General features: G+C 44.3%; 4 protein-coding genes across 4 annotated transcripts in view; 2 read left to right on the top strand and 2 right to left on the bottom strand.

Annotated features, from left to right (window-relative positions):
- Nucleotides 1-5,526, top strand: part of T265_13965 (hypothetical protein) — a gene marked incomplete at both ends in the record, with an annotated part of 16,126 nt that extends 10,600 nt beyond the window's left edge. The window contains 5 exons of the mRNA XM_009171395.1: nucleotides 1,996-2,211; nucleotides 3,137-3,382; nucleotides 4,628-4,786; nucleotides 5,090-5,213; nucleotides 5,324-5,526. Coding sequence (XP_009169659.1) covers nucleotides 1,996-2,211; nucleotides 3,137-3,382; nucleotides 4,628-4,786; nucleotides 5,090-5,213; nucleotides 5,324-5,407 — 829 coding nt within the window. The remainder of the gene's footprint in view (nucleotides 1-1,995; nucleotides 2,212-3,136; nucleotides 3,383-4,627; nucleotides 4,787-5,089; nucleotides 5,214-5,323) is intronic.
- T265_06167 (hypothetical protein) overlaps nucleotides 1-13,970 on the bottom strand; it is a gene marked incomplete at both ends in the record, with an annotated part of 23,146 nt that extends 9,176 nt beyond the window's left edge. Inside the window, 2 exons of the mRNA XM_009171368.1 lie at nucleotides 13,408-13,531; nucleotides 13,633-13,970. Coding sequence (XP_009169632.1) covers nucleotides 13,408-13,531; nucleotides 13,633-13,970 — 462 coding nt within the window. The remainder of the gene's footprint in view (nucleotides 1-13,407; nucleotides 13,532-13,632) is intronic.
- Nucleotides 9,908-25,226, top strand: T265_06169 (hypothetical protein; the record flags this gene model as incomplete). Its single annotated transcript, XM_009171370.1, has 4 exons — nucleotides 9,908-16,263; nucleotides 19,841-19,962; nucleotides 22,863-22,885; nucleotides 24,947-25,226. The coding sequence occupies one exon, from the start codon at nucleotides 10,216-10,218 to the stop codon at nucleotides 16,261-16,263; it is 6,048 nt and encodes a 2,015-aa protein (XP_009169634.1).
- Nucleotides 14,046-25,226, bottom strand: part of T265_06168 (hypothetical protein) — a gene marked incomplete at both ends in the record, with an annotated part of 53,310 nt that continues 42,129 nt past the window's right edge. The window contains one exon of the mRNA XM_009171369.1: nucleotides 14,046-14,340. Within this exon, the coding sequence (XP_009169633.1) occupies nucleotides 14,046-14,340 (295 nt within the window). The remainder of the gene's footprint in view (nucleotides 14,341-25,226) is intronic.

The raw sequence follows: 25,226 nt of genomic DNA on the forward strand, positions 1-25,226 counted from the left end.
GTTTGGCGGGAAATGCAAATGCATTACCATTTCTACGGAACAAGTCGCCACATGTTCCAACCCCCAACCTGGAGGGCCAGGAGATTGTGTCCGTCAGACCTCTAACCATTGACCAACCCGGAGTGAGAGACTCTGAGTGTCGCGGAACACTCCAGCATAGCTCAATGGATCGGTGAGGTGCGCAAACCGTCACACCACGGTAAGGTCCAGTCTCTTCGTGACGATCCACCTAACGCACAACTACAGTTAGTTGTGCGTTTGGTGGATCGTTTTCTCGTGACTAGCCCGAGTGTGCCATGTTTCAGTCATCACAACTGTATTTTCGCCAAAGCCCGAGTTGCCCACTTCCGGTGATGGTTTTTTACGGGGTTCGCATCCGAAAAGCCACCTTTGGCCAACCCGATCTCTGCTGGTTACCTGTGACGGCTGAATGAATCTCAACAATGAATGCTGTTTGGTGCCTGAATTTCCTCACCGACCTCTCAGAAGAGTATTTATGACGCTCTTGACGGTATATTGTATGTTTTGTGATGCCCCGGGGATGCGCGTGGGTTGACAGCCTTACTAACCCTCAAACTGTTAGCCGCATATCATGATTGGGACGCAGTGAGCTCAAATTACGACAGCCTGTTAATGGTATCTGTTTAGGATAGCTTTCAGACCCAAGTTCGGGACCTGTTAACTCTCTAAGTCGGTTTGTTGGTCGCCCGATTGGCTAAAAATAATATACGCCCAACTAATGCGAGTGTCACACGGCCTAACACTTCAAGCTTAACAGTTCCGTTGCCGGTGCTCTCCTTAGCGGATTCGAATAGTATATGTTTTTAAGAACTCTGTATTGGCAGGATTCTCTCAGCCTTAGAGTCTATTTCTACATGACTTTTTGGGATGAAAAATGACTGTTTTGGATATCAATAGGTATTTCATCTTACAGATGAAGCTAATCTATGTTGGATAGTCGTGGAGCACTGTACAGCCTTCCGGATCTCATGAATCTCTATGCACTTTGAATCCGCGACCCTCCCAGTAGTAAAATAAAAGATAATAAAATAGTCGCTTAGCCGCAGCCCATTTTCCGTGCTTAGCTGCCGCGCCAACTGAAGAATGCATGAGGGCTAAAATACTGCGAGTTTGCCGGCAAATAGAGAGGAGCAGTCGTGATGCAGAGGTTGGGTTTGCACTACGAACCTTCCTGTCAGTATATTCGTACCCTAGCCACTGAACTATCTTGGTTATTTGGTGAATGGCCATATTTCGTCATCATCATCATCAAAGGCAGAAACATCAGTGTCGACACTGATGCTTCATTGCCGTACATCCATAAGGTTCGTCTAATTGTATTTAAAGCCCGAGTGTGAAAGAAAAGAAAAAGAGTGGATATGGGAGGGGACCTAGTGCCGGCCTATGTCAAGCATTTTGAGGTGCCTACATCTCTAAGCGCTCAATCGGACAATCTGGAAAGAAACTGACAGCACGAACATCACTGACATCGATTGGTCGCCATTTCTTGAGACCGCTTTAACCAACCACAATTGGGGTCACGGGGACTCCATTTTGGAAGGCATACAACACCCAAACTCTTCATGATCTCTTTCACACCCTTCTGCCAATTTATTCGTTGTCCACCTCGCGGTGTGCTACAACCATGACATTTACGGCCATAAATCACTGGTCAGCGGTGTGGTTAGCTTGCATTCAGACAGGATATGGAGCCACGATCCTTCAGCTAGCTGTACTGTATTTCACTTTGATCACTTGTGAAACATTGAGTCCATGTGACTTGAGCAGATTAACTTTGGTTAGCAGGTAATGAATATGGCTTTAGATCTCGAGACAATCCTGTAATCGGTTTTAGACGCATCGATTTCAACGGAGCGGTTGTATACTGATACACATGATTGTGTTCTTTGTTACGTTGGAGGATGATGTCTGCTTTAAGCCTGATACATCTCTTCCTTGTTGTCCTCAAGTTTTCTATCCCGATGCTCCTTGTAGGACTGCTATTCATGAAGTTATGGAACAGCAGACCATCAGCATTGCGAAAGCCGGGATTCTAACTACATTGAACGCCCGTGTCGCCATCTTGGCCGCAGCAAATCCAGCCTATGGGCGTTATAACCCCAATCGATCGGTTGAACAAAACATTGACTTGCCTGCCGCTCTTCTGTCCCGTTTCGACTTGCTGTGGCTAATTCAGGACAAGCCTGATCGGTAAGTGTGGGAGCTTGTTTCGCCGACGGTGAATTGACTACACCACGTTTGTTTTGATGTCAAGTCAATGGTTTCATCCTAGAACGTGTCAATTGAACGTTTTGCCGCATTGCATACCAGCATGTCGTATTTCAAGTCAATGTTTCCATCCTAGAACGTGTTAATTGAACGTTTTGCCGCATTGCATACCAGTTTGGTTTGAAGAGAATGTCATATAATCTCGGGACTAACCACAACACGTTTTGTTGAAACTTAGGCGCTCAGAGTGACCGCATTCATGAGCTATAATATGCTGCGTTTTGTAGCCTTGTTCAATACAGAAATGGCTTAGCAGTAAATTATGGATGTCGTTACCGGCAAACTTAGCTGCGCTTGTCACTGCCGTCTCCATGAGTGAGGACCCTGACACGGGGCACATCACTATTTAGACAGCTCAGTGGTGTGCATGCATTCAACTCATAGCTTTAATGCTGACCTGGCCAATTAAATGTCCATTGTCACTCCTAAATCCGCGATATATGCCACTCATTTCAGTGCGTAGCTATCCATCTCTATTTTGCCAAATGACCAGTGAACGTGACTGGGGATTCTCTAACCACTGTGCAACATGTACACGTTTTGAAGCTGTTAATGAGACCTTTTGGGGAAGCTACTCCCCTGAAAAAACCACTATACATCGCTTTCAGTCATGGTTTGGTGCAAACCCCTTCGGAGAAGTATCAACTCTCATCAAAAGGGGCCAAAATCTCCCTTTCATGTGGTCTCTTCCCGGGGGGGGGGCTAGTATGGAACGATCCTCACGAAAAGGAGCAGTCTTATACCATCGGGTTCTTTGTATTTGGAACAGCGACAGTGACTGTACCTTGCGATGTATAATATACGGTATTCAGTAGTTTACCACCTTCCTTTCCCCTTGCATTTTAAGTGAGCACGATCTACGTCTGGCACAGCACATTACACATGTTCACATTCATGGATCAGCCCCATCAACGACGGAGTCGAATTCACAGAATTTACTGTCTCTGTCTCAACTGAGACGCCTTGTGCAGATTGCTAAAGCCCAACCTCCTCCGACGGTGCCGAGCCATTTGGCAGATTATCTCGTCGGTGCTTATGTGGAAATGCGTAAGGAGGCCAGAGTGAACAAGGATATGACCTATACAAGTGCCCGGTAAGTTTGTCTATATTTTTTGTGTGACTAAAAACTGCGCATCTCCCGTAACTCTTCATGCTTTCTACGTATCAATTTTCAGTCCGAGCTTGCATCGTGACCCATTCTAATGTTTTTCTTCGTATTTGTAGTGCTTTAAGGGTTTGACGTCAAGTAGTGTTCGCCTCACAAAGCCTAGTCGGGCCAGAAGTAGGAGAAATGCATCGGTAGACGTACTGATGCTATTTCGACGACCACTCCATTGATAACTGAATACATCGGTTGACATCCATACACCATCAGCTTCTAAGATTTTCGTGTCAATCATCTATCTAAACCACCACGGATACCCTGAGCGTCCGCTATTTCATCGCTTTGAGTTGTGGGTATTTATTGTGTGCATCCGCTAGCACCAAGTTGTAGTAGCACCAGCTGCTACTTGATTGAGTCGTACGCAATGTCTTCAAGCCGTGGGCGCAATGGACCTAATATTATTTCCTGGAGGCTGTACTGTACATTTTCTTTAGGTCAGCTGGGCTAGGCTGAACGTTGCCCATTAACGGAAGGGAAGGGGGATCTTATCACCAGTTCTATGTCATCATCGTGGTCAGCGATGGAAACATATCAGTCAGTAATGCGGCGGATTTCGTGCCATATCTTGTGGGCCTTTTGGGCTCAGTTTCCTTGTCAAAGCTCAATGTCTTTCGAAGTTTGCATCTCATAATGATCTCCGTGACAGATTTAGACAAAAGGGACTGGCAGACCAGCCTTGGTGAACTCCACTGGTTGTGGGGCTTCTTTTGAACAATTTGATATACTACCAGAAGTGTGATTGCGGAGTACGAAACAGCGAACAACCTTGGAACGATTTCTTTTTCACCACTTGTTTGTAGGAGTGTTGGTTCTTGTTCAGAGTCGAAGGTCCGCAGGGACCGCGACCATTGGTTAGCGGCATGTGGCGCCGCCCAGGCACATGACGTAGCGTAACTGTGTGATCCCTTTTTCCCGTAACGGAACGTAATTCTGTTTTGGAAGCTTCTGATATCTTGTCCCATCCAGTCTGTCATTTTCCGGGCTATCAATTGTACGCAGACTCCATTGACTTCACATCGCATCGCCTTCCGACACGGACTGTTAGTTGTTTACTCCTTTGATGAGGCTACAGACTATCTGCAATCAGAAGTAGTCCCTTCTAGAGAAGATAACTGCATTATTTATGAATGTTTCGACCAGATATGGTTGTCAGTGTTCCGTATACATTTACAGAACTCTGTTGGCGATCATGCGACTGTCTACGGCCCGTGCCCGGCTACGCGCAGCCACGGAGGTTGGCAAATCCGACATTGACGAAGCAATGCGCCTAATGGAAGCGAGCCGAGCGTCTATCAATACTTCTGGTTCGGGTGATATGGATCGCGCTGGTCGGTAAGTAAAGGATGGTACTGGTTGTCGTATTTTTCGCCTCATGGTCACTCTGACGTTAGTCCGTTAGTTCCACAAAGATATATTATGAGTCATCAATAGGCCCATAGCTTATTCGTCCGTCTTCGGCAATCTTCTGAACTTTTAAAATGCATTTTTTCATTACTCACTGAAATGGGATCGGGTGCAAACCTTCGAATGGTAATGCTGAGCCTTCCGGTGCTCTTAAGATCCGGTCTATTTATACCCGTTTTCTGATTCTACTTGAGAACTCCCGGAATAATCATCTTTTTCCTTATTCCGTAGTCCTCAAACCTACAAAGATGCCATCTATCACATTATTCGGGAGTTGACCTCTGCGGAAGATGGAACTACACGACTTGCCGATGTGATGGAGCGTTGTGCCGCGCGTGGCTACACTCCTGCACAGGTATACTTTGTGCTTTTCCACTTGTTTCCATTACTTTATTTGGCCAACTTCATGTGTACTTCACTAGTCATGTGAACTTTACTGCCATCCATCATATTGCTTCATTTTAGGTCAACGAGGTTGTGGACGCTTACGAAAATCTCAATGTCTGGCAGGTCAATGTTGGTCGTACTCGCCTCACCGTGGTTGCTTAGATGTCACACTTAGTCGTTATTTTTGTGTCCAGAGATTATTTTTCCACTCGAGAGATATCCACGTGCATTTATTGTTATCCCGTATATTTTTGTACTCAACGTCAGTAAAACGATTTTACCCTATTATTTTGTGCTGCACCGTTCTCACAACGAACAAACCTGATGTAGGGGGGGAGGTGACTCCAGATATAGATAAATTCGCGACGACTCCTCTGATTGTGACCAGCGCAGGCGCCATGCTCATAAGTATACTTCGGAATGCCATGACTAAGAGCTTACCGTCACACCACGGTAAGGTCCAGGCTCTTCGTTACTTCACCTTGAAATAGTACATGTCAGGGGTACATTATGTCCTTAAACCAGAAACAAAGCTCTTTTCATCTTGGGTATCGTTTACGCCGATCCGGAATAGTCTTATCTTCGAATGGACCAAATTTCTCTCTTGCCAGGACCAGTGAAACCTACACACGTTGTTTGGTACACCTGTTCCAGTTTCCTCACGCGCGTCGGTTCGTACTGGTTTGTATCCCACGCTACGGTTGCGACCAAAATATAAACAATTGGATGTGGATTCACGAGCTGCTTTCCGTTAGTCTCACTTTCCCTCCTGGCGAGTAAGCCGCTCTCTTGATCAAGTGGCTCACACTGCACTTGTGTGTCCAGTGTCTCCAGTCCACTAAGACAAAGCGCAAAACAGTCACCTGCACAGAAAATTTCCAGCACTTTCCCTTTTGCCGTCGTGTTGCTGACTGATTTCCTAGGGAACAGGAATGAGAAATACGTCTCTTTTAGTGAGTGTGAAGTCATAGGTGTCTACTCAAGCCGGTTGTATCGAAAGACTCAACGGAGACTCTGTTCCGCAGGTGAAACTGACCTATCTAAGATAGTTGCTCGAGGAGCCAGTCAGTACGTGATTCCCCGTTATGAAGCGCGTGATTGAAAAGTGAGTAATGCTGTTCTAAGTGTGAGTGAATCACACTGCCCATCAGTCGCTCGTAAATCAACCGTCTGGTCTTCAAACGCTTGTAGACATTGGAACACGCACCCATCATATATCCCGGTAGTTGACCATCCTGACAGTCGATGGGAGCTGAGAACCAAACTTTACGAGTACATGTATTAACGTGCCTTAATCAAGCCGAATGTGAGGATTATTCACCTAATGGGGAAAATCTTCGTGGAAAACTATATTCAGACTACATTCAGAACGATATGCCGTTCGGCTAGGAGCGGCTAACCAGTAGTGTGATTAAACCACAGACAAGATGTGGCACTACTCGTCCTTCAATTACGCACTTCATGTTAACCAACTCCTTGAAAGGCGATTTCTATAATAGAAGGCTCATGTTTCCCTTTCTGAGCAGCTTACTTGTCGTTCGATGGTTGGCAATCATTGAGCTCAGTTTGTTGGCTTAACATTCTAGCTAGTTTGACCTTTGACCTATATCAGCTGATATCGCCATCCCGTTCTCTCGCCCATGTGCTTCCCGCAACTGGATGGATGTCACAAAAATCATGTTTTCGATCATGCAAACTGACTGCCCTATAAGGGTTTATACTCCAGACGCAAAGCACTCAGTCAAGTTCGCCACACACTCCGATTTGCACTCTAATTTGGTTCAATCTTCAAGTTAAGATAGGGATGACTGCACTTTTATGTTAATCAGACTGAACTATGTTGCGACTCAAATTCAGAAAACTAGTTGACGTAGTCCCATCCTTTGGAATAGTTTGATGATACAGACAAGATTGGTACGTAATTCTAGAAAGGAGGGAAACGAGTCGATGGTCTTCCTGAGTTTCATGGATAGATATTGCGGCCTGTGTATATAGAAAACTCATCTTCAAAATAAAGTGATGGGGAATCCTTTGTTTTTACTATTCTCCTACTAAATTTGGTGCACAATGTTCCTCAGAAGGGCAAGAGGTTCCGTTGCCTTCAAGGTTGTGCGATATCAGGGCAATGGGTTCGAAACCGAAGATATCATTCCACTGAAACTTGAGGCAGTCCGAGCAGCACAGTCAGTTGCAGAATAGTGAGTGAACTCCACTTGAGACTCCTGAACCTCTCATTAATAATAAATTACTTTGCAAATGGGTGTTTATCCTCAATTACCTCCAAGGTTGTGCTGAGGCATGAAATAAAACTAACGGAACTTTGGGGATCAGACCTAGCTGGTGGGTCCCACACTTGGACACATTAGTGAGCTATCTTGTAGTATCCAGTATCAAGAAGTCTAAGCATATTCTGTTGACCTCGTTGCATTTATTTCTTTTTTATCATTCAAGTGACGTAACATAGCTCCTTACTCAACTCAACAAAGGACTCCATCCATCGTTCTTGCCTTCGCTATTGAGCTAATATTGTTTGGGAGACCAGGGCCCTTGTCTGGGTAGACAGGGGTACATTCTTTGCAGACCTCTTGTGTTGTAGGCGCGATGAAGCAAGCTTTGGGCCGGAACCTATCAGAGAACTTCTGTAATAGTACTGATGGAGTCGATATTATCTCACATCTTTGGGTTCTTCTCAGAGAGAAAGGTTGATTTACGATGCAGCTAACATATTTTTCGGTACACGATGTTATCGTGAATTCGACAAACCCTGAACGCAACGAACCTTGGTCGTGAACTCAGAGGCATAGCACGCACATTTGCCCATAAACACTAGAACTGTCTGGAATTTTCCGGTTCCTTAAGCATTGGGCTGATCTAGTTGACTAATGGTTCTCTATATGAGAACGCGACAGCTGGAAATATTAAGGTCAAGTTCATTGCAAACCTATCTTGTTTTTGATGCCTTTGCTCCGCATTACCTTGAAGATGCTGTAATATAAATGTGCTAATCGGATCCAGAGACGTCCGTGCTTCCCCCAAATGAAGCCGTGCGCCTGAAGAATGAGTATCGCTGGATCGTGTCAAAGTACATGTTGGTATCACTGCCCATCAGTCATCTGCAGCTAACATGATTTCCTCAAACTCCTATCCAAAATGTCACGATTCTAATTGCCCCACAGATTTTGTTAGATGATAATATTTAACGAGGAAGCTGTACAGTCCTTCCAAGCATTCATTTCAAGTTTAAACGTTAGGTAAGACCCTAGAACCTCATTGCCAAACTCCTAAAGCAGCACTCAATTGAAGGTGAACAATCCAGGAGGGTCGAACATCTCGATGGCGTTCCGTTGGAAAAAAAATCAATCAATACTTTCATAGACCAAACATTATCAAGCTCTCCGAGCAGAGCCGCGTGACTAGTAATCATTAGATTTGGCTTCACGAGGGTTTCTATCCATAAGGAATTTATTTAAAGTCGGCACACAAACGATGGACGCAGAAGTCGGTTTTTCGCCTCCACACTTGACTCTACCTTGAGTTATCGGATAATAAGTCTGATCAACAACAGTCTCATCTATAAGATGGCCTTTAATGGGACGCTAGGGCAAGGGCTGTGTGGTTCTGGGCGTAAGGAAAAGAAGTCTAAAGCCGCGTACCACGCTATACGGAATGGTGATTCTTGAAGTGTTATTAAACAGTCAAGTTTTCCTTTAAGTTCAAGTGCACGCTAACTACTTGCGTTTTCCTTTTTTGGAGGTCGCATGTTGCAACTGGTCGATAGGAATGATTAAAACCTGGGACATAGTCTGACCACATGTTTCTTGATAATTAGAATGCAAAAACGTTCACACCTTCCGCAAATAACCTTTCTTGATTAGTTTCACCGGTATTGCCATAAAAACTGTTCGTCAGAGCCAGACTTCCATTCCACCTTGAAACAGTTCTTTAAACTCGCAGTGCACCTTTTCGACATCAAGCATCCATAACGTTGTACAGCTGACTTGTTTAATCCCTCTGCATTTCTAAGAACATACTACATCCAATGTCTGTGTCCCCAACCTCTAAAACTTCGAGTGCTTTAAAAGACGATCCACCTTGAATTTGTATTCCAAAGTGCGTTTCGAAATAACTTAGTGAAGGTGCTTACTTATTAACTTCCTCATTCTGTAATAAAAGTGTCAAGACAGTGTATCAGTCGATTGCGGATCTATACTGCACAGTGACGCACACGATTTCGGGCCCGCTGAATCACTGCATCAGTTTGTTGGCCTGTTTCATCGCCAGCTCAGTTGTCACAGATATTTGGCTTATTAACATATCATGACCTTTCTCCCCTGCCACACCAGTTAGGCGCAGTCCCCGAGTTTCCGTCAACTTTATGTTGTACTTGAACCCAAACTGGACTGATTACAACTACACTCATTCGCTAATCAATTTGGAGACTCAAGATAATCTCTCGTTTATGATGTTCTTCAACTGAATGTACTGCACAAAGGCCGTCTCATTATTCAAAACATCATAAACGAGAGAATCGCTTGAGTCTCCCTTGGAAACCAAATTGATTTGCAAATGGGCATACTCTTCTATGCTGACTGACTTAAAATTTTCGCCACTATTTATGAAGCACGTCAAATACTTATTGCAACGAAGATTTTACGGACTACACGTCCCTCAAGAACTGTCAACATCCCGTTCTTTTGTGTGATCGTGCCGTTTAGTACGTGTGAATAGTGCATTTTTTCACGTGATCTATTGATAGCTCGGATAATTTGAATCGGCTTCTGGGCTGAGAAAACGCCGGGCCCGTTTGGCCAACCACTAGAATCAGACTGGGGTAACAGCGAGCAACGTCAAAACCAGGATAACCATGTCCATAAATTCAGAGACTTGTGAAAAAGCATAGATTGTGTTGGAATGATTGAGCAGGCAGCTAACTGAAAACATCTCAGGCACTGGTCGTTTACTATTCTTGGATGTTTACTGAAGAATTTGACTCAGCTGGTGGTGCATCTATTATGCAGTCCCTCCATGAGGAAGAAAATGACGCTACTGATGTACAGTCATCCAACCACGGGGTCGAGCCAGTTCAACGGATTGAAAGACGCATGAAATCACCTGCTCCTCTAACACGTTTTCGTGGGCACTTTATTTTGGATAAAACTCGTGAAAATGACGAGGGTAGCTACGAGGAGAGCATCCTTGAGGCTTCAATTAAATGTTCCGAAGGAGATGGTCACACGAACTTCAGGAGGAATGGGACAGACAAGCAACAGTCACGTTATAGAATTCGTTTGGAATATCAATTCGATCCGCAGCATGATAACTTCACAGAACCTGAAGTTTCTTCAGTAACGTTGAATTCACCTTCAAGTACAAAGCGTCCGTCAACTGTGCTCCAAGAACTCAAACCGGTGTTGCGAAATTTGGTCAGCCGGCTAGTCGAATCACATCAGAAGTGTTTGCAGCCCTCATCAGTTTCACAGTTCAAATCTAGACCAAAACGAATGAGCAAAATATCTCGGTCCAAAAGCCTGGATATCGGACGCCAGTTGCGAAGAAGTGCCCAAGCTTTCTCAAACTTAACTGCTTATCAAATGCAAGGACTCGATCGGCCACATGCTTCTGTCCTAGATCGGGCCTGCATGGCAAACGATAAATGTTTAAGGCCCGTCACAACAGATGCCATTCCATCGCCTGTTCTTGACGACGCACCCCATGTGGTTGAGCAACTGAGCCCAGGTTACTTTGAAGTAGCGTCTATACCATCTGTGGACCCACTTTTGTACTCTGCTCCGATCACTTGTCGCACACTGCCTCCTGGACATAAAACTACTCCCAGTCCAGACTATTGCCATGGTGATATACCACCGCTAGCCGTACAAAACCAACTTCCCTGGAGCAGAATATCTACCTTTGTACCAGAGGCAGCGGGATCGTTTAGTGATCGTTCTGAGAGACAACTTATTTGTGTTCCAGAGTTTACTCAGAAATGGTCATCTTGGTGTTTGGGAAATCGTGCTACTGTTGGAGAATACAAACTACACGAACTCTGTACTACCGGAAATCTCGAATATTGCCTAGTCCAGAAATTAGTATGCTCCCAAAACGAACCGGATGTTATTACAAGCCTGAGTGCGACTCCAGTCTCTGTAGCGGAATCACAACGTAGAATATCACCGGGAAATCTAGGTGTTTCGGTGGTAAAGGGTGTAGCTAAACAATTTGAATTCAGGCATACAGCAGCTCGTGACCTGGTGGTTAACTGTTTCACTCCTAGACCAGTCGCGATTGCTACGGGTCGCCGAATACTGCGAAACTATACACCGCAAAGATACACTGGAGGGAGACAAAAACTACGTTCAAGAAGTCTAACTAGTGGTCCTCGACGTTTCAGTTGGACCACCATTTCGACCAACAATCCACTACGTCGGTGTCAAAGAGCTGAATCGCAGAGGGTTTCCACAACAGTTGGACTGCCCACCACACAGTGTGTGTTGACTACATTGAATACAGTCGTTATGCACAAACAGGATGTACGTCATATGCAATCGGCAAGAGCGAATTTGTGCATAGCTCCAGCCACGACAGCTAATAACGGACTTGATGGAGTGAAGACAGACATACTTACGAGACCAACTACTCCTAGTAAACGAGCTATGGTTTTAACGTCAAAATATATGCAGAATTCAAAATTACCGCTGAACGCAATATCACACCTTTCTATGTTGCGTGCCGTGTCGTTAGAACGATCGTCCATTGAGTTTGTGCAGAACGACTCGTTTCTCACTGACAGTGACACAGATTCCAACGGAAATTCAAACTGTTCCCATGGGAGATTGATTAGTAGACGCTGTGAGGGCTGTCTCACCCAATCAAATGAGTTGAACACGAGACGAGTCGTCCGTGATGCTGGTGTCTGGTGCAGGCACCTAGGCAGAAGACGTTCAGTGTGCTACTGCAATTTTAATGGATCCAGAGTAACTGAACTGAACAATGGAGTACTGATAATCGCTCCAACAGGAAGAAAGCGGCGACGTATCCGTCCGTGCGTCCATCGCAATCGAGGCACACGACAGTGTCAGTGGAGGATGCCGAACACACCAGATACTGACCAAAAGCTAATTTATATTGAATTAGGACCTGGGCAATACACGCTTCATAAATGTTCGTGTCCAGTAAAAGAAGCTAACTGGTCCACGCACAGTACGAATTCGGGGGGTTGTGAAGGGGAGACTAGTATACCGACGGTTAACAATTCGGCAGCGACAAATTCAATTACATGCGATTCGCACATCGTTTTCGACCACGCGGATGTTTGTTTGGCAGAATCTGAGTATCCGTATGAATCAGTCGGAGACAAGTTCCAAGAAACACCTAACGTGATTACAGTGGATCTAAGAGCCCTTGGTCATTGTTTACAACAGATAAAATTGATAATCATAGATATACCTACAGGACATTATTCAATACAATGTTGGAGATGCAAGGGACGTGGCTTATTACGGCAGAAAACAAACTTTTCTTCCTCTCTGCAAACTGACAGACTGAAAATCAAAAAGAAATCGTTCACTTCTGAGAAAGGCCACATGACAAGTGCAAAAGCCTGTGGAATACGGAAAAGAAAAACTGACCATACAATCAAGGAATCAGATGGTTTTAGGGAAGAAACTCATTCGCCGGAACTTAACGAAATGAGCTTTCGGTGGGACAATGTGAATGGCTTCCGTTCATCAGTTCCTTCTAGTAAGCACGTGCAACGTCAAAATGCTGGACAATTCATCGATTCATCAGACTCCACAAGTTCAGTTGAACTTTCGAACTATTTTTGGACGCACGGCTCAGGGCCACAGGGTGTTCAGCCATCTATCTATACAACGGAAGCTTTCCAGTATCTTTACGGATTTACACAGCAGCTCATCTTTCTTATACCTGATGAGGAAGTTTGCGAAGTGCTCTGTGCCAGCATTTTATTCAACTATGAACATATCCACGGAAATCACTATGCTGTCAGCAATCGTATTTCTTATAGGCCTGAAGTACTGTCAATGCCAGTAGAAGTTTGGTGTAGTTTTTTACTTTCTGATCGACCTCTAACAGATGAAATACAGCAAGAAAGCCATTTGGTCACTCTCTGTGGGGAAGAACCTTATAAATATTCAACTTACTTGCATACTAGACAGCCCGTTCGACAACAGTTGGCTCAAACCAGTCACCCGGATTTGTTCGGTTGGGTCTTCAGCTTCCCAGACATACCCCCACGGTCGTTTAGCAATGAAGACACAATGTACACTAAAGAGGATAAAGTCAAACAGGTTTATTCATTTGCTTGTTTATTAGCTTCAGAAACACTACTTCTGTCGTGCTCAAGTCAGAAGACTGAGGGTATTCACCGGCTCACCATATCATCGTCCAAAACAAAGGAATCGGAAGGCTTCGAAAGACAGGAGGTGGGGACGAGTACTAGACCAACGACACCAAGTTCTGAAACTGAGGTTTCCTCACCCACAAGTGTCAGTTCCATGGGACAATGGGACTTTTCGCCACCCCGTGTTAGCGGGGCAAAACAGCGTTGTGCTTCCTCCGAATCGCTCAGCAAGTCCCACTCTATCACTGTGATTGAACCAACGATGTCTAGCGACCAGAGTGCAGACTGCAGTTCCGACAACTTCGCACACTCACCAAAACTATCTGTCTCAAATCGCTGGTCCATTGTGAATAGTTCTGGCATGCTGAGTGAATCCGAACAAGCGGATCCGGATGATGAAAGTGAAGAATCCCAGATTATTTCAAACCAGATTCCGGATCATGGAACAGTGGGTGCGAGTTTTTCGATATCGGACCCTGAGTGTCGAGTTTGCGACGCTAGTGAGGTTGAAAAGTTAACGTCAAAAAGCCATGATAACTCCCAACAGGAACCACTAGAATCTTCAGAATGTGAAGTTCTGGTCTGCTTTGGTTCGGAATCTGATTCGCCTGTCTGCCTTCCCACAAGACCACAACCTCGATTACGTAAGACCTGTATTAGCCCTTTCTTGTTTGAAGAGGATGCAAAACCTAGGGGAGGTGGTACCAAAAAACATGAGGATGTGAGAACTCGCCTTCAAAGGAAGGGTAGAGAAAGACAGCATTGGACGGGCAGGTTGACGCAAAAGCACAGTCCAATCAAAGACTTGCCATTCTCACGTGTAGAAGCTTGGCCCATAACTATGCTTTCGCCCACAAGCCCCACCAGTCATGTGGTTGAATGCAGCCACTACCAAGAGCTTGGAGTCAATAATTCAAATAGTATTAATCTCGAAGGGAAAAAATCTGTCTTTGAGGGTGACAGTGAGAATTCGCCTCACTTTCCTAGTGGATCTGACCAGTTGCTAAATGAATCAAGAAGACTGAAAGGGGAGAAGTGGTGGATAACAGAAAACGGTGGTTGTGATAGAGCGCGACGCAATCGTTATCGAACACGCAGCATCGTGTCTGCTCAATTTTGTCACACTCTGACAGGACCAAAATGCACAGAATCAAGTAAACTTGGAGGTTACACAACAAACCAGGTTGACTTGGGAGATCAACGTATTGATCAAAGTCTGACGACACCAACCAGCCAGAAGAGAGCTGAGTCTGCTCCGGATAAGCTGCGATCTGTCAACAAAACAGAGCACGCAACGAATATTGATTTTAAAATGTGTAGTCCTCCGGCAAAGAGCGGTGATAATGTTGATGGGATAAATGATACAACAGGGGACGTGGAGGTCACCACCTGTAATCTTGAGCCTGAATCAGACACTGATTATATTTCCTTGACGGGTTCAAATGTGGGTGACGTCGAACAATCCAGTGTCTCTGTGTTCCTCTCGTGTGCCTTGTCTGAGGTAGGCCCTGGTGATACAGAACAGCGAGAAGGCGAGGTTCAAAGTATTAAACTGTCATGTTCTTCGGCTCAAGGCTTGCCTACAGTCCCGTCTAAGGAGACCTCTCTCCCACTGCCTGGAGTAGCCGAAAGCTATGCGAATTCCTCTGTGGTCGAAAATGGACTACTCGCAGTGGGGAACAGAATTATGTGTTCAGATTACGACTACCTGTACATACGCTGGCCTCCTGCAAAGTTGTGTACAACATCTGTGATTGATTCGGTAAGCTGGAACACTCCTGTTGCGGATAGGCATCTCAGCTTTGTCATAGAATCAGTCGTCACGCTGCACCAGACCCATACACAGGCCGTTGGCTATTCGTCTTCAGCCGTGCGGTCCTTACTGTGGATCGCACCGATCCATACTGTTTGGTTGAATCTGTTGAACTGCCCAGGGACGTTTTACTACCTTGCTGAAACGGACTTTGTACCATGTTCCCTCTCACACCTATCAGTTATTTCACTTAGCGAACTGATGAATACTCGCGTCTGTTCTCCAACTGGTCCTTCTACTATCCCCGTAGTGGAAGGGTTCTCATCTAATCTAGTCAAAACACATCCACAACAGCGAATGCCAATGTGTATGATCAGCAGTTGGGCGTCTTTTCTGTCAACAGACACCATTGCGGAAACCAGCTGGACAAGACGAAATAGCATTTATTCTAGTACAATATTAAAATACCGTCAGAGTTCAGATATCCTTCATATGCCTTCCATTTCCAATCAAATCTCTTCTACAAGACTTGGAAACAATTCATGGTGCATGAAGAAGGATCAATTGCAGTCCAAACCACGTGAAATCGCTGTGTCGAACGGGAAAATTACGGTTCGCGAAAGGCGAGTAGAAGGCGGTTTTTCCAAATTTGGCTTCAATTATCGACCACTACTGTCATCCAAGAAAGCAAAAATGAAGCGACGCGTAGTCAGGAGGGAAAGACAACTCCAGGTCACTTGCAGAAATAGAACTTTGCACCCTTATGCTGAACCGACGCGCGTTTCAGCTCCCTCATTTAAGTCACAAAGCACAAGTCAGTATCACTGCAAACATCATGCGAGCAAGAAAATTTGCAACAGGGACGGAGGCAGAGAAGTAAGTATCGTTGCTAAACAGTGTTAATTTCCCGATGAACTTTATTACTAACTGTTATAATTCGCAATCGTAATCGTTCAGCTGTGATAAACATTCGGTGCCTAGCTGCCATGCCCCCCGAAGGAAGCACAATACTTGAGGTAGCACCAGGTTACCCAAGCCTGAACAGCAACAGTCGATATATTGGAGTTGGGTTCAAAACACATCCTGACTAACTCCAACTTGGTGACCGACCTACATGTAGGCAGAAGTTCACCACGAGACACGAGGAACATGGGAAGGTAGAATTCGTTAGAAAAAGTAAATATGAGTCCATTCAACTAAAAGAAACTGATTTGAACCCAAAACATCTCTACGGTTGTCCGATTTCGGAGATGTAGTGTCTGTTTCAACTCCAGGCTACCAAATTTCCAGTACAAAGTGGGCGTTACATTCACTGTTCTTGAAATAGCCACGAAGACTTTCGTAAACATCGATTGATTCTAGGCTAATGTCTTTAATATGGAGCGCTAACAGCAAAGCGCCAATTAAGGGAAATTATTTCACTAATTTATTCTAGGATAAAGCTGTTTTATAGAAAGTGTAGTTGGATCTCAAAAGGCTGAAACCTTTTGTTCACAGTGGGGCTCACAAAGCCGAACACCTTGTACGGGTCAGACGAAATGTCACAAAATAATTCTTAAAAAGAATAAAGAGCTCTTGTCGCGAGCAACGTCTTTCCTATTCCATCATTGACCCTTGTGCAACGGTTCCCCCAACATCTTTAATCTTCACTCAAGGTTATCATGAAGGCTGGTTTCTGGTTGTTCTGAGGCTGGTACTGAAGATTGCAGATTTGTACATCTGCAACCTCAGTCGAATTCCTCATTGAGCAAATTTAGCGTGGTCATTCATGATCCCTTAACTTGAAGGTTCGTAGAGCTGTTAGTCGCTTACGATTCGCTGATGTTGAAACATTTCCTCTGCTGGTACTTGTTGCGTGCTCAGTACTGTTATCAAATTGATTAGTTCATTTAATCTAACCCGATCTGTCCACATTACACTGGAATGATTGCGCATTCCCCCCAGACTCAATCCCAGTACTGTCCGGCCGAACATCAGTGGTCAATGTTAGTAAAGCTGATTAAACTTGTGAGGTGAACACAACCTACTGTTCCCGGTTCTGTGTTGACGATTAGTCAATTCCAGTGCTCCGTGTAATTGCCAGTTTACCGAATAGGGGATTGTTGCAACCAGACAGCACCGGAATGGACACACTGGCGCGACTAATCTTCGTAGTTTCGACTGATCACATACCGGCAAAAGTCCGAACCTCGAACGCCGCACTTTGGACGCTGCCAGAAGTTCCGGCAATCCAGTTCACACATTGCGTTGACTCACAGCTTGCACATGTGAGCACTTGCGTGTGACACGCACTATTGCGACGGTGCTCTCCCTCGTCAGACACGAAGGTACACATTCAAGAGGACCACAATCATCCTGTTGCTCGATCGCGGCGGTGTACCGATGCTGCTGGGTCAGGAGAGCCGATTTGCACATCATGCTTGGGATGTGACCTGAGCTTAATCACGTTATGTGCCGATGAGTGCGGACAGACAGTCAAGCTTGCTGAAGCTGAGCTCGCCGGCCGGACGAACGATGGGAACCTTCCGGTCGAACCAGACTTGCACGACAGCATGAGTCATACAAACCTGTTGACCGCAGTGTCAGTGTTGGCCGTCAAACCGTAACCATAAACCCAGGAATCTCAAGAGAAACATGGGAAATATTATACCTTTTAGCGGAAAATTTGACGCCCCTTGAGAATACCTCAAATGTGGTTAGTTAGCCACAAAGAATAATTGGCAGTCACAGCCGAAATAGTCAAGAAGTAAACTTTTGGACCTAAATTCGGCAACCTGTCGCTTCCTTTCACTGAGCAGTCGGGGGGGTCTTTTGCGGTCTAAACTACTGGAAAACCCCAAATCTGAGGAGACTAGCACCAGTATGATTTTCATCATTTCACTCTTCAGCATATGTCTAAAGTTTTGTGGAGCCATTAAGGGGAACTCCTCACTCACTGAAGTTTACGAACTCTCCATGGACTTAACGTTAAAATCTTCATGAGAGTTAGATACACATTGATGAAGAGACGCTATGAATCCTTCCCAAAGGGATCTGTGTTACCAAGCGATGGATATTTCACCTACATCGAATTGATTGACTCTTAGGTGAATGAGTTCAGACTGTAGGTACGCAAACAAAATGCTGTATCTAAGGGACCACCGGTTAAGACGGACCATCAATCCACTTTGTCCGTACATGTTTTTTCCAGAATGTGACCGGTAATCCACTGAACTGAAGTATGACGGTGGCATTTTCGTGTAAATATGTGTCCACAACTTGTCCTCCCACCATTCGTCTCCAATCGACCTATGTGGACGAAAGCTATTGTTTGGAGCTCAAGCCCATCATTATCAACTATCCTCTTGTGTTTTGGATATTTTTTTCTCACACTGTTCACGACGCGACAAAACCATTAGGTTCCTTGCTTGTTCAATCTTTCATCTTTTCTCCATTTTAAGGGTTTAGACAGACGTTGTGTTTGTACAGCTGTGATACTTCGTTTTCAACACTCAGTTGCTTTCTCTGATGATGATGATGATGATGATGATGATGATGATGATGATGATGATGATGATGATGATGATGACGATAACGTGTACGATAAATCTCATGTTCTCACTGTCCACAAATTTTGTGCTAGAGGGCTTGTCCAGCACTCCTATCTTTCACCAGTGCAAAAGTCACGGCTAGGAAGCATCAAGTTGTCACTGGACACAATTCTCGGATGTCAATGGTGGAAGTCGTACAAAGCGAAATGCATAAATTAGCCTACTGACTAAGAGGAAACTACACATAATGTTGCTGAAGACTCTTCGATAGCCCATGACCGGTTTTGCCCTTCTTGAGGTTCATCATCATCTCTGAGTTTCCGTCAACCTTATGTTCTACTCGAACCCCCATCGGACAGATTTCGACAAATACACTCATTTGCGTATCAAATGGGATAGCTTCTTAACTGTTTGCATTCCATCATGCCAGACAGACTTATAATAAGTGCGTTGAGCGTAGATCTCCTGAGGATGGAACAAGCTGCACTTGGGGATATTGTGGTTCTTACTTATTTGATATTACATTACGAAGAATATCTCCTGCAGAAATGCAAGTCGGCCCAAGGATTATCCCATATCGCTGGTGCTCAAGTAGTCCGTTAGCAACCAGGTCCGAGTACACAACTATCCAGCTTCTGTTCCATTTCATTGGTCCACCGTCTGCTCTAACTGTTGAATACCAGCATCCATTATTCCGGGTAAGGTCTTGGCGATATAGCAAGTTTAGACATTTTGAAGCCGAAGTCTAGAGAACATGTTTAAATCACTATGCAGCCCCTGAAGTAACCTAGAAAGATACAGACTGTTTTTTGTGAACTTTCTTTGACAGCGACTGCTTTTCTTTACCCAAAAGCTTCACATCAAATGCAATGCTTCCTGCTTTGTAAACCGACAACTCTGTCTATGGACATGTAATGAGACTTTTCCGAACTACTCATTCATTGATGTAGCCAAATCCCATCGGATCGGACGAATTTTTCAACGAAATCGACAGAGTTTACGGTCAACCGAAACGGAAGACTAGCGAATAAAACCTTCTAGCTTAGAATTAGGTGTGCCGGATTCGAAATAAGTAAGTCTTTTTTTTGTTGTTAACGTATACATATCTGTCTTACTCAATCTTCCTCAAAATTCCTGTCCTACTGTTTCGAGTTTAATCATGTTTGGTGGGCACGAGATGGAGCAGGAGCTACACTTCAAGAAGTGACAATCAAGCGTTTGACGCTTGATATGATATGCTTATGATAACGAGTGGGAAAACTATGTATGACAATTTCACGAACGAGGATTTGTGTAAGTAGATTGACCAGGCACTGTAGACGAAACAGAGCACGTGGTGACCAATGAGGTCAACTAGTCCAGAGAAGAAAGAGAGGAGGCCTATCTGATATGCAAACATGGAGATACGGTTATGGAAGACTCACTACCAGCCTCTAATGCCTGTGGGGTCGAAATGCTCCCGGGGCCTCCGCTCACAGACATCGAGTACGCAGATGACATACGTCACCTTGATCTGACCCCGTGGTAAGGTGATGCAAATTAAATAATCTGAATAATTCTGCCTCACATTTCGGCATGGGCTTCACAGCTGAGAAGTGTAAAGTGCTATTTCAAGACTGCCCCAGCCTCATGCTTGCGGATGAACCGATTGAGGTAGTAGACGAATTTGTTTACCTGAGCAGTTGTATCAGTCCCGATGGTCTCGCGAAAGATGATATTTTCATCCCGATTTGGAATGCCAGAGCAGCTTTTGTGAACCCGCGTCACCTGTGACGTAGGCGTGACATGAACTTATCTATCAAGGGTCGAGTTTATAATGCTGGGGTGCGCTCTATATTACTATACGGATCAGAAAACTGGCCGCTACGCGCCGAGGAAGTCGAAAGACCTTCAGTGTTTGACCATCGATACCTTTAGGACATTGTGCGAATCTGGTGGGAAAACCGGATAAGTAATACTGAAGTACGTCGAATGGCATTCGGAAGAAATAACTCACCCTCGATATAGGAACTGATCACATCGCACAGATTGCGCCGGCTTGGTCACGTACTGCGTATGCCAGTCGACCAACTTCCTCGAAGGGCTGTTTTCGCACCGCAACACGTGAATGGTGGAAGAGAGCCAGAGGCGGTCAAACAATGACTTGGCAGCAAAGTATGACAGCCATTACCTGCAAACTCAGCTGTGCTGGTCATTGCCATCTTCCTAGAGGGAGACCCCGAAACGGGACATACCAATGGTTAGAGACACTGTCAGACATGGCCCGGTCGCGCCCTCAATGGCGCTCGTGCGCCCGAACTATTGACTTCAATACATATCTCCCTTCCCAATCCTCCACTTAACAGTCCACCTACAGTGTTGTATTTACGCACTAATTTATCAGCTCCCACCTCCAATGAGAGGATACCTACCCCACCTACCCCGAATCATCGGTGAATGAAACTGCGGCAGCTACAACCACTGTAAGACAAGTACGCTGTTCTTATAGCTGACAACGATGATGATGATAATGATGATGATGATGATGATGATGATGATGATGATGATGATGATGATGATGGAAATAGAAATGTAAAACATGGCCTTGTTAGTCACATATTTTATCACGATGCCGACAATACCGTTCCAGAGTAACGCAAGCCTCCGGACCGGCCGAAATCACGCTTTCCTTGGAAGCACATCCTCTTAGATAGTACATGATTAGGATATCTACCTACATTATTGTACAATTATTCCGTAAGACTAGTTTGGGCACCAACCAACACGGCAGACAATACACTAATGGATTCTTATTTTAATCTGCTCAAAATCCATTTGTGATTCGAAGCTTATGTTCTTTTGAACTGGATATATGAGCTAGGCATGGAAACCTTATTCGGTTCGGTTTATAATTAATATACGACCCATTGTTAACTGAAGTCATGTGGATCCATATATGATTCGAAGCTTATGTTCCTTTGAACTGGATATATGGGCTAGGCATGGATACCTTATTCGGTTAGGGTTGTACTTAGTATACGACCCATTGTTAACTGAAGTCATGTCTTTTAAATCAGTCTCATGAGATGACCTCATTAGGACGACCTCTGAAGGCTGCTTGGTGAGTTCAGCATCGTTTTTGCATAACAGACGCCAAAGCCGTTGTTAAAATAACTGGTGAAGGAGTGAGTTTAGCATGAGAGGTCACAACGACATTTTCGGACCTAATCTTTGGACGATTTCGATAGACTGGGAACCCCCGAAAACACCAGTTGATATGGCCTGCTTGTGTAGATCATGTTTCGAAGACATAAACCACGATAGGATTAATTATTGCGTTGAGGACCCAGATTTTCTTGTGTAATTTTTGTGGGTAATGTATAAATGAGCTTGGAGACTGACGCATGCTCACTTTCTAATCTGAATAACCAGACTGGGAGAGCCGCTGTTTCTGTTGCAATGTAAATAAACACATAAGCTAACCACTTTGTTTTCTCCGTATTTTTCATCTCTTCATCTGCACGCTAGAGTGTTCAACATGCGTTTCCTCCATGAACGCGATTGGTCCATTTTGTTCAGTTGTTCAGTTTCACGTGCTTTGCTCTAACTTCACTAACTAATCCAGCCATTCCAGCTGTCTCCCGCAAATCACGTGACAGTGGAAACCTTTCCGAACAGGCACACTTTCCTGTCATTTCGGATTTACATATGTCTGGTCAGGGACATCAGTCTCACTAACCATGCAGTATGGTTAACTCACTCTCTTGATAAAATGAAATCACATTCAAGAACAGCAGGTTTTGACTGGTTTCTTCTGTACGACAGTTACAACATGTAGCTGGTCTACCGATGTGTAAATAGATTTGTTCACTAATGAATCTTGGTGACAGAAAATTCAAGTCTAGATAGATGGAGTTGAATTTGAGGTCTTTTGAGCATGAAAAACTTCCAGTTTTTAAACAAATCATTGTTATTCCCTGTATTTTCCTCTAGCACACTTCGTCTCAACGTTCAAGGTAAGCACTGCTTCCTAAACTTGTATGCATTCGCACTTCAATTAGAGGTCTCAGTTCAGGAAGTGAACAAAGCAAATGGTTAATATGATCCTGAATTTCATACATTCAAATACAGGAATAATGTCGTGAGTCTACAGAAGGGTAGTGATTTTAACAAAGCACATCAGTGGCTCACGCCTGTCCGACCAGCGAGCAAAAAGTGCACCAGTAAAAAGAGAGGAAAATACGTAATGTTCAATGAATATTTCCTCCTGTAGTTGAAGCTAATCTATGTTGAATGAACATCAGTGCGCATCTCTTGAAATTCTTGGAAGTTTCAGACTCCTAACCTCCTCTCTAGCAGTTCGAACACTTAACCAATTGACCACGAGTAGCTGATCAGTAGTGATTAGCTCGTGATAGACAGGATGTAGTGACACTCGTCTTTCAATCGTGGGTTGCAAATTACATGATCACTTTTTGTTTTGACTTCTAGATTGCCGAATTCTCAGATGGAGTCTTCAGAAATCCAATGAATTAGTATTCTTCTGAGCTACTTATGTATTACAAGCAGTACCGCCATTTATGTAACAAAGAAATGGATTCACTGTTTCGACACAGTGGTGGCTTAACCTAACCTACTAGTTCGTCTTCGGATAAGTTTTCAGTTATAAAACCGACTGAAGTTATTAGAGCTGAATGAACCACTCAGAGTACTCCAATTTTTGTTTTGTGATTGCTCCCTATGTTGAACCAAGATGCACCATCCTGAAGACTTGTCTTGTTTGATTATTTACATATGACTCTAGCCGGGTAGAGAGAAATTCAAACCGATCGACATGACAAGGGCTGATGACCGTTTGTTAGATTTACCATGTTGCCAAAGTTGTGGATTTGTGAGTTTATTGATTATCTGAAGCCTTCACAGATGGAATGGAAAGTTTAACTTTACACCCAGCTTCCAGTGGACTACTTCAGTGCATAAAGCCTACGAAATGGTTGTTATGGGTCGGTCACGTCAGCCAGCTACAGACCATATACGGAAGTACAGTGGTTCCAACTTCTACAGCTTTTTCGCCGAGGATAATTAGAACCAGAAAATGACAGAAAGTGTCTGGGAGCGATGGTACAAACTGGTCCTGGTCATTAGATGATTCTACCTGTCCAGTATGTTAAGGAGTGGAATAAACGCAGTGAAAGCAATAGCTCTGCTGCAGATTCGCTGCTGACTGCTTCACACAACCATATTTGTCTCATACCGGGGTCCCCATCCGAATAGACCAAAGCAACAGAGTTGATCAGTAGGGACTTTCGTGCTTTTTTGACAAACCATAGGCTTATCGATCATGGATCGCCTTCATTTAACACATGACTGGGAGAAGGGGGCTCCGCGATATAAATGGGTCTCTGAAGTTCATTGTCCAACCGGTCTGATTTGTGTAGTGTGACCTTTTAATCCGTCGAGAAAGAGTGAACTCTCTCGAAAACCATCTGATGTACCTCAGGTATTGAACTTATATTTTACCAAAACAGCGAAATACTCCGAAGGCACCGGCGGTCACATGTAGATAGACAGCAAAGTTGTGTACATACTGGTCATGTTTTTGATTGTTTTTGATCCCTAACGTAGCAGAGATCCGACCGTAGAGTTGTACAGTCTCACCTTGACAGCCAAGCTAATATCACGTCGGTTCTAGAGATGTCGGATGTTGATAAGCGCTACAGCCATATTCTCGGTTGAGGACCAGGACCACTGTAGCTTCTCGCCAAGCAGACACTGTGGAGCCACAGAGGGCGGAATACCATAATCTTAGAGATTCTTAGCTTTTTTAAGAATTCGCTACCAGGTGGACAAAAATTCACTCAAACTTCAGGATGGTTGTCATGAAAAAGAACGAGTGATTCTACGCCTTTGTTACTAGATTCAGGATTGTTGTCATGAAAAGAACGAGTTACTCTACGCCCTCGTTACTAGATTAATTATTACCGTATAAAACCCTTCAGTCGTTACGGAGGTGAGACAAACAACTTACTATGTACGCTAATTTTTGATATCTGCTAGCTAATTTTTATAATTTACAGATTCTAGCGGAAATAAACAACACCCATGCGGCCTTTCACTCTGGAGCTCTCACGGATCATCTCCATATGAATCCAGACCACTTGAGAAGATGATGGTTTCTCTGGTCTCCACCATTTCAGACTTCTAGATTTTGATTTTTTGCGCGCAACCCAGGCTGATGAGACACGCACCAAGTGAATTTATTGATCTTATCAATTTGTGATTTTGACGTATATTATTTTCTATGCCACGGATGCCTCTATCCAAAATTTACCAGCATTTGTTTTTTTTTAACTCGAG

Source organism: Opisthorchis viverrini (genome assembly GCF_000715545.1).
Source record: "Opisthorchis viverrini unplaced genomic scaffold opera_v5_124, whole genome shotgun sequence".
Classification (NCBI taxonomy): domain Eukaryota; kingdom Metazoa; phylum Platyhelminthes; class Trematoda; order Opisthorchiida; family Opisthorchiidae; genus Opisthorchis; species Opisthorchis viverrini.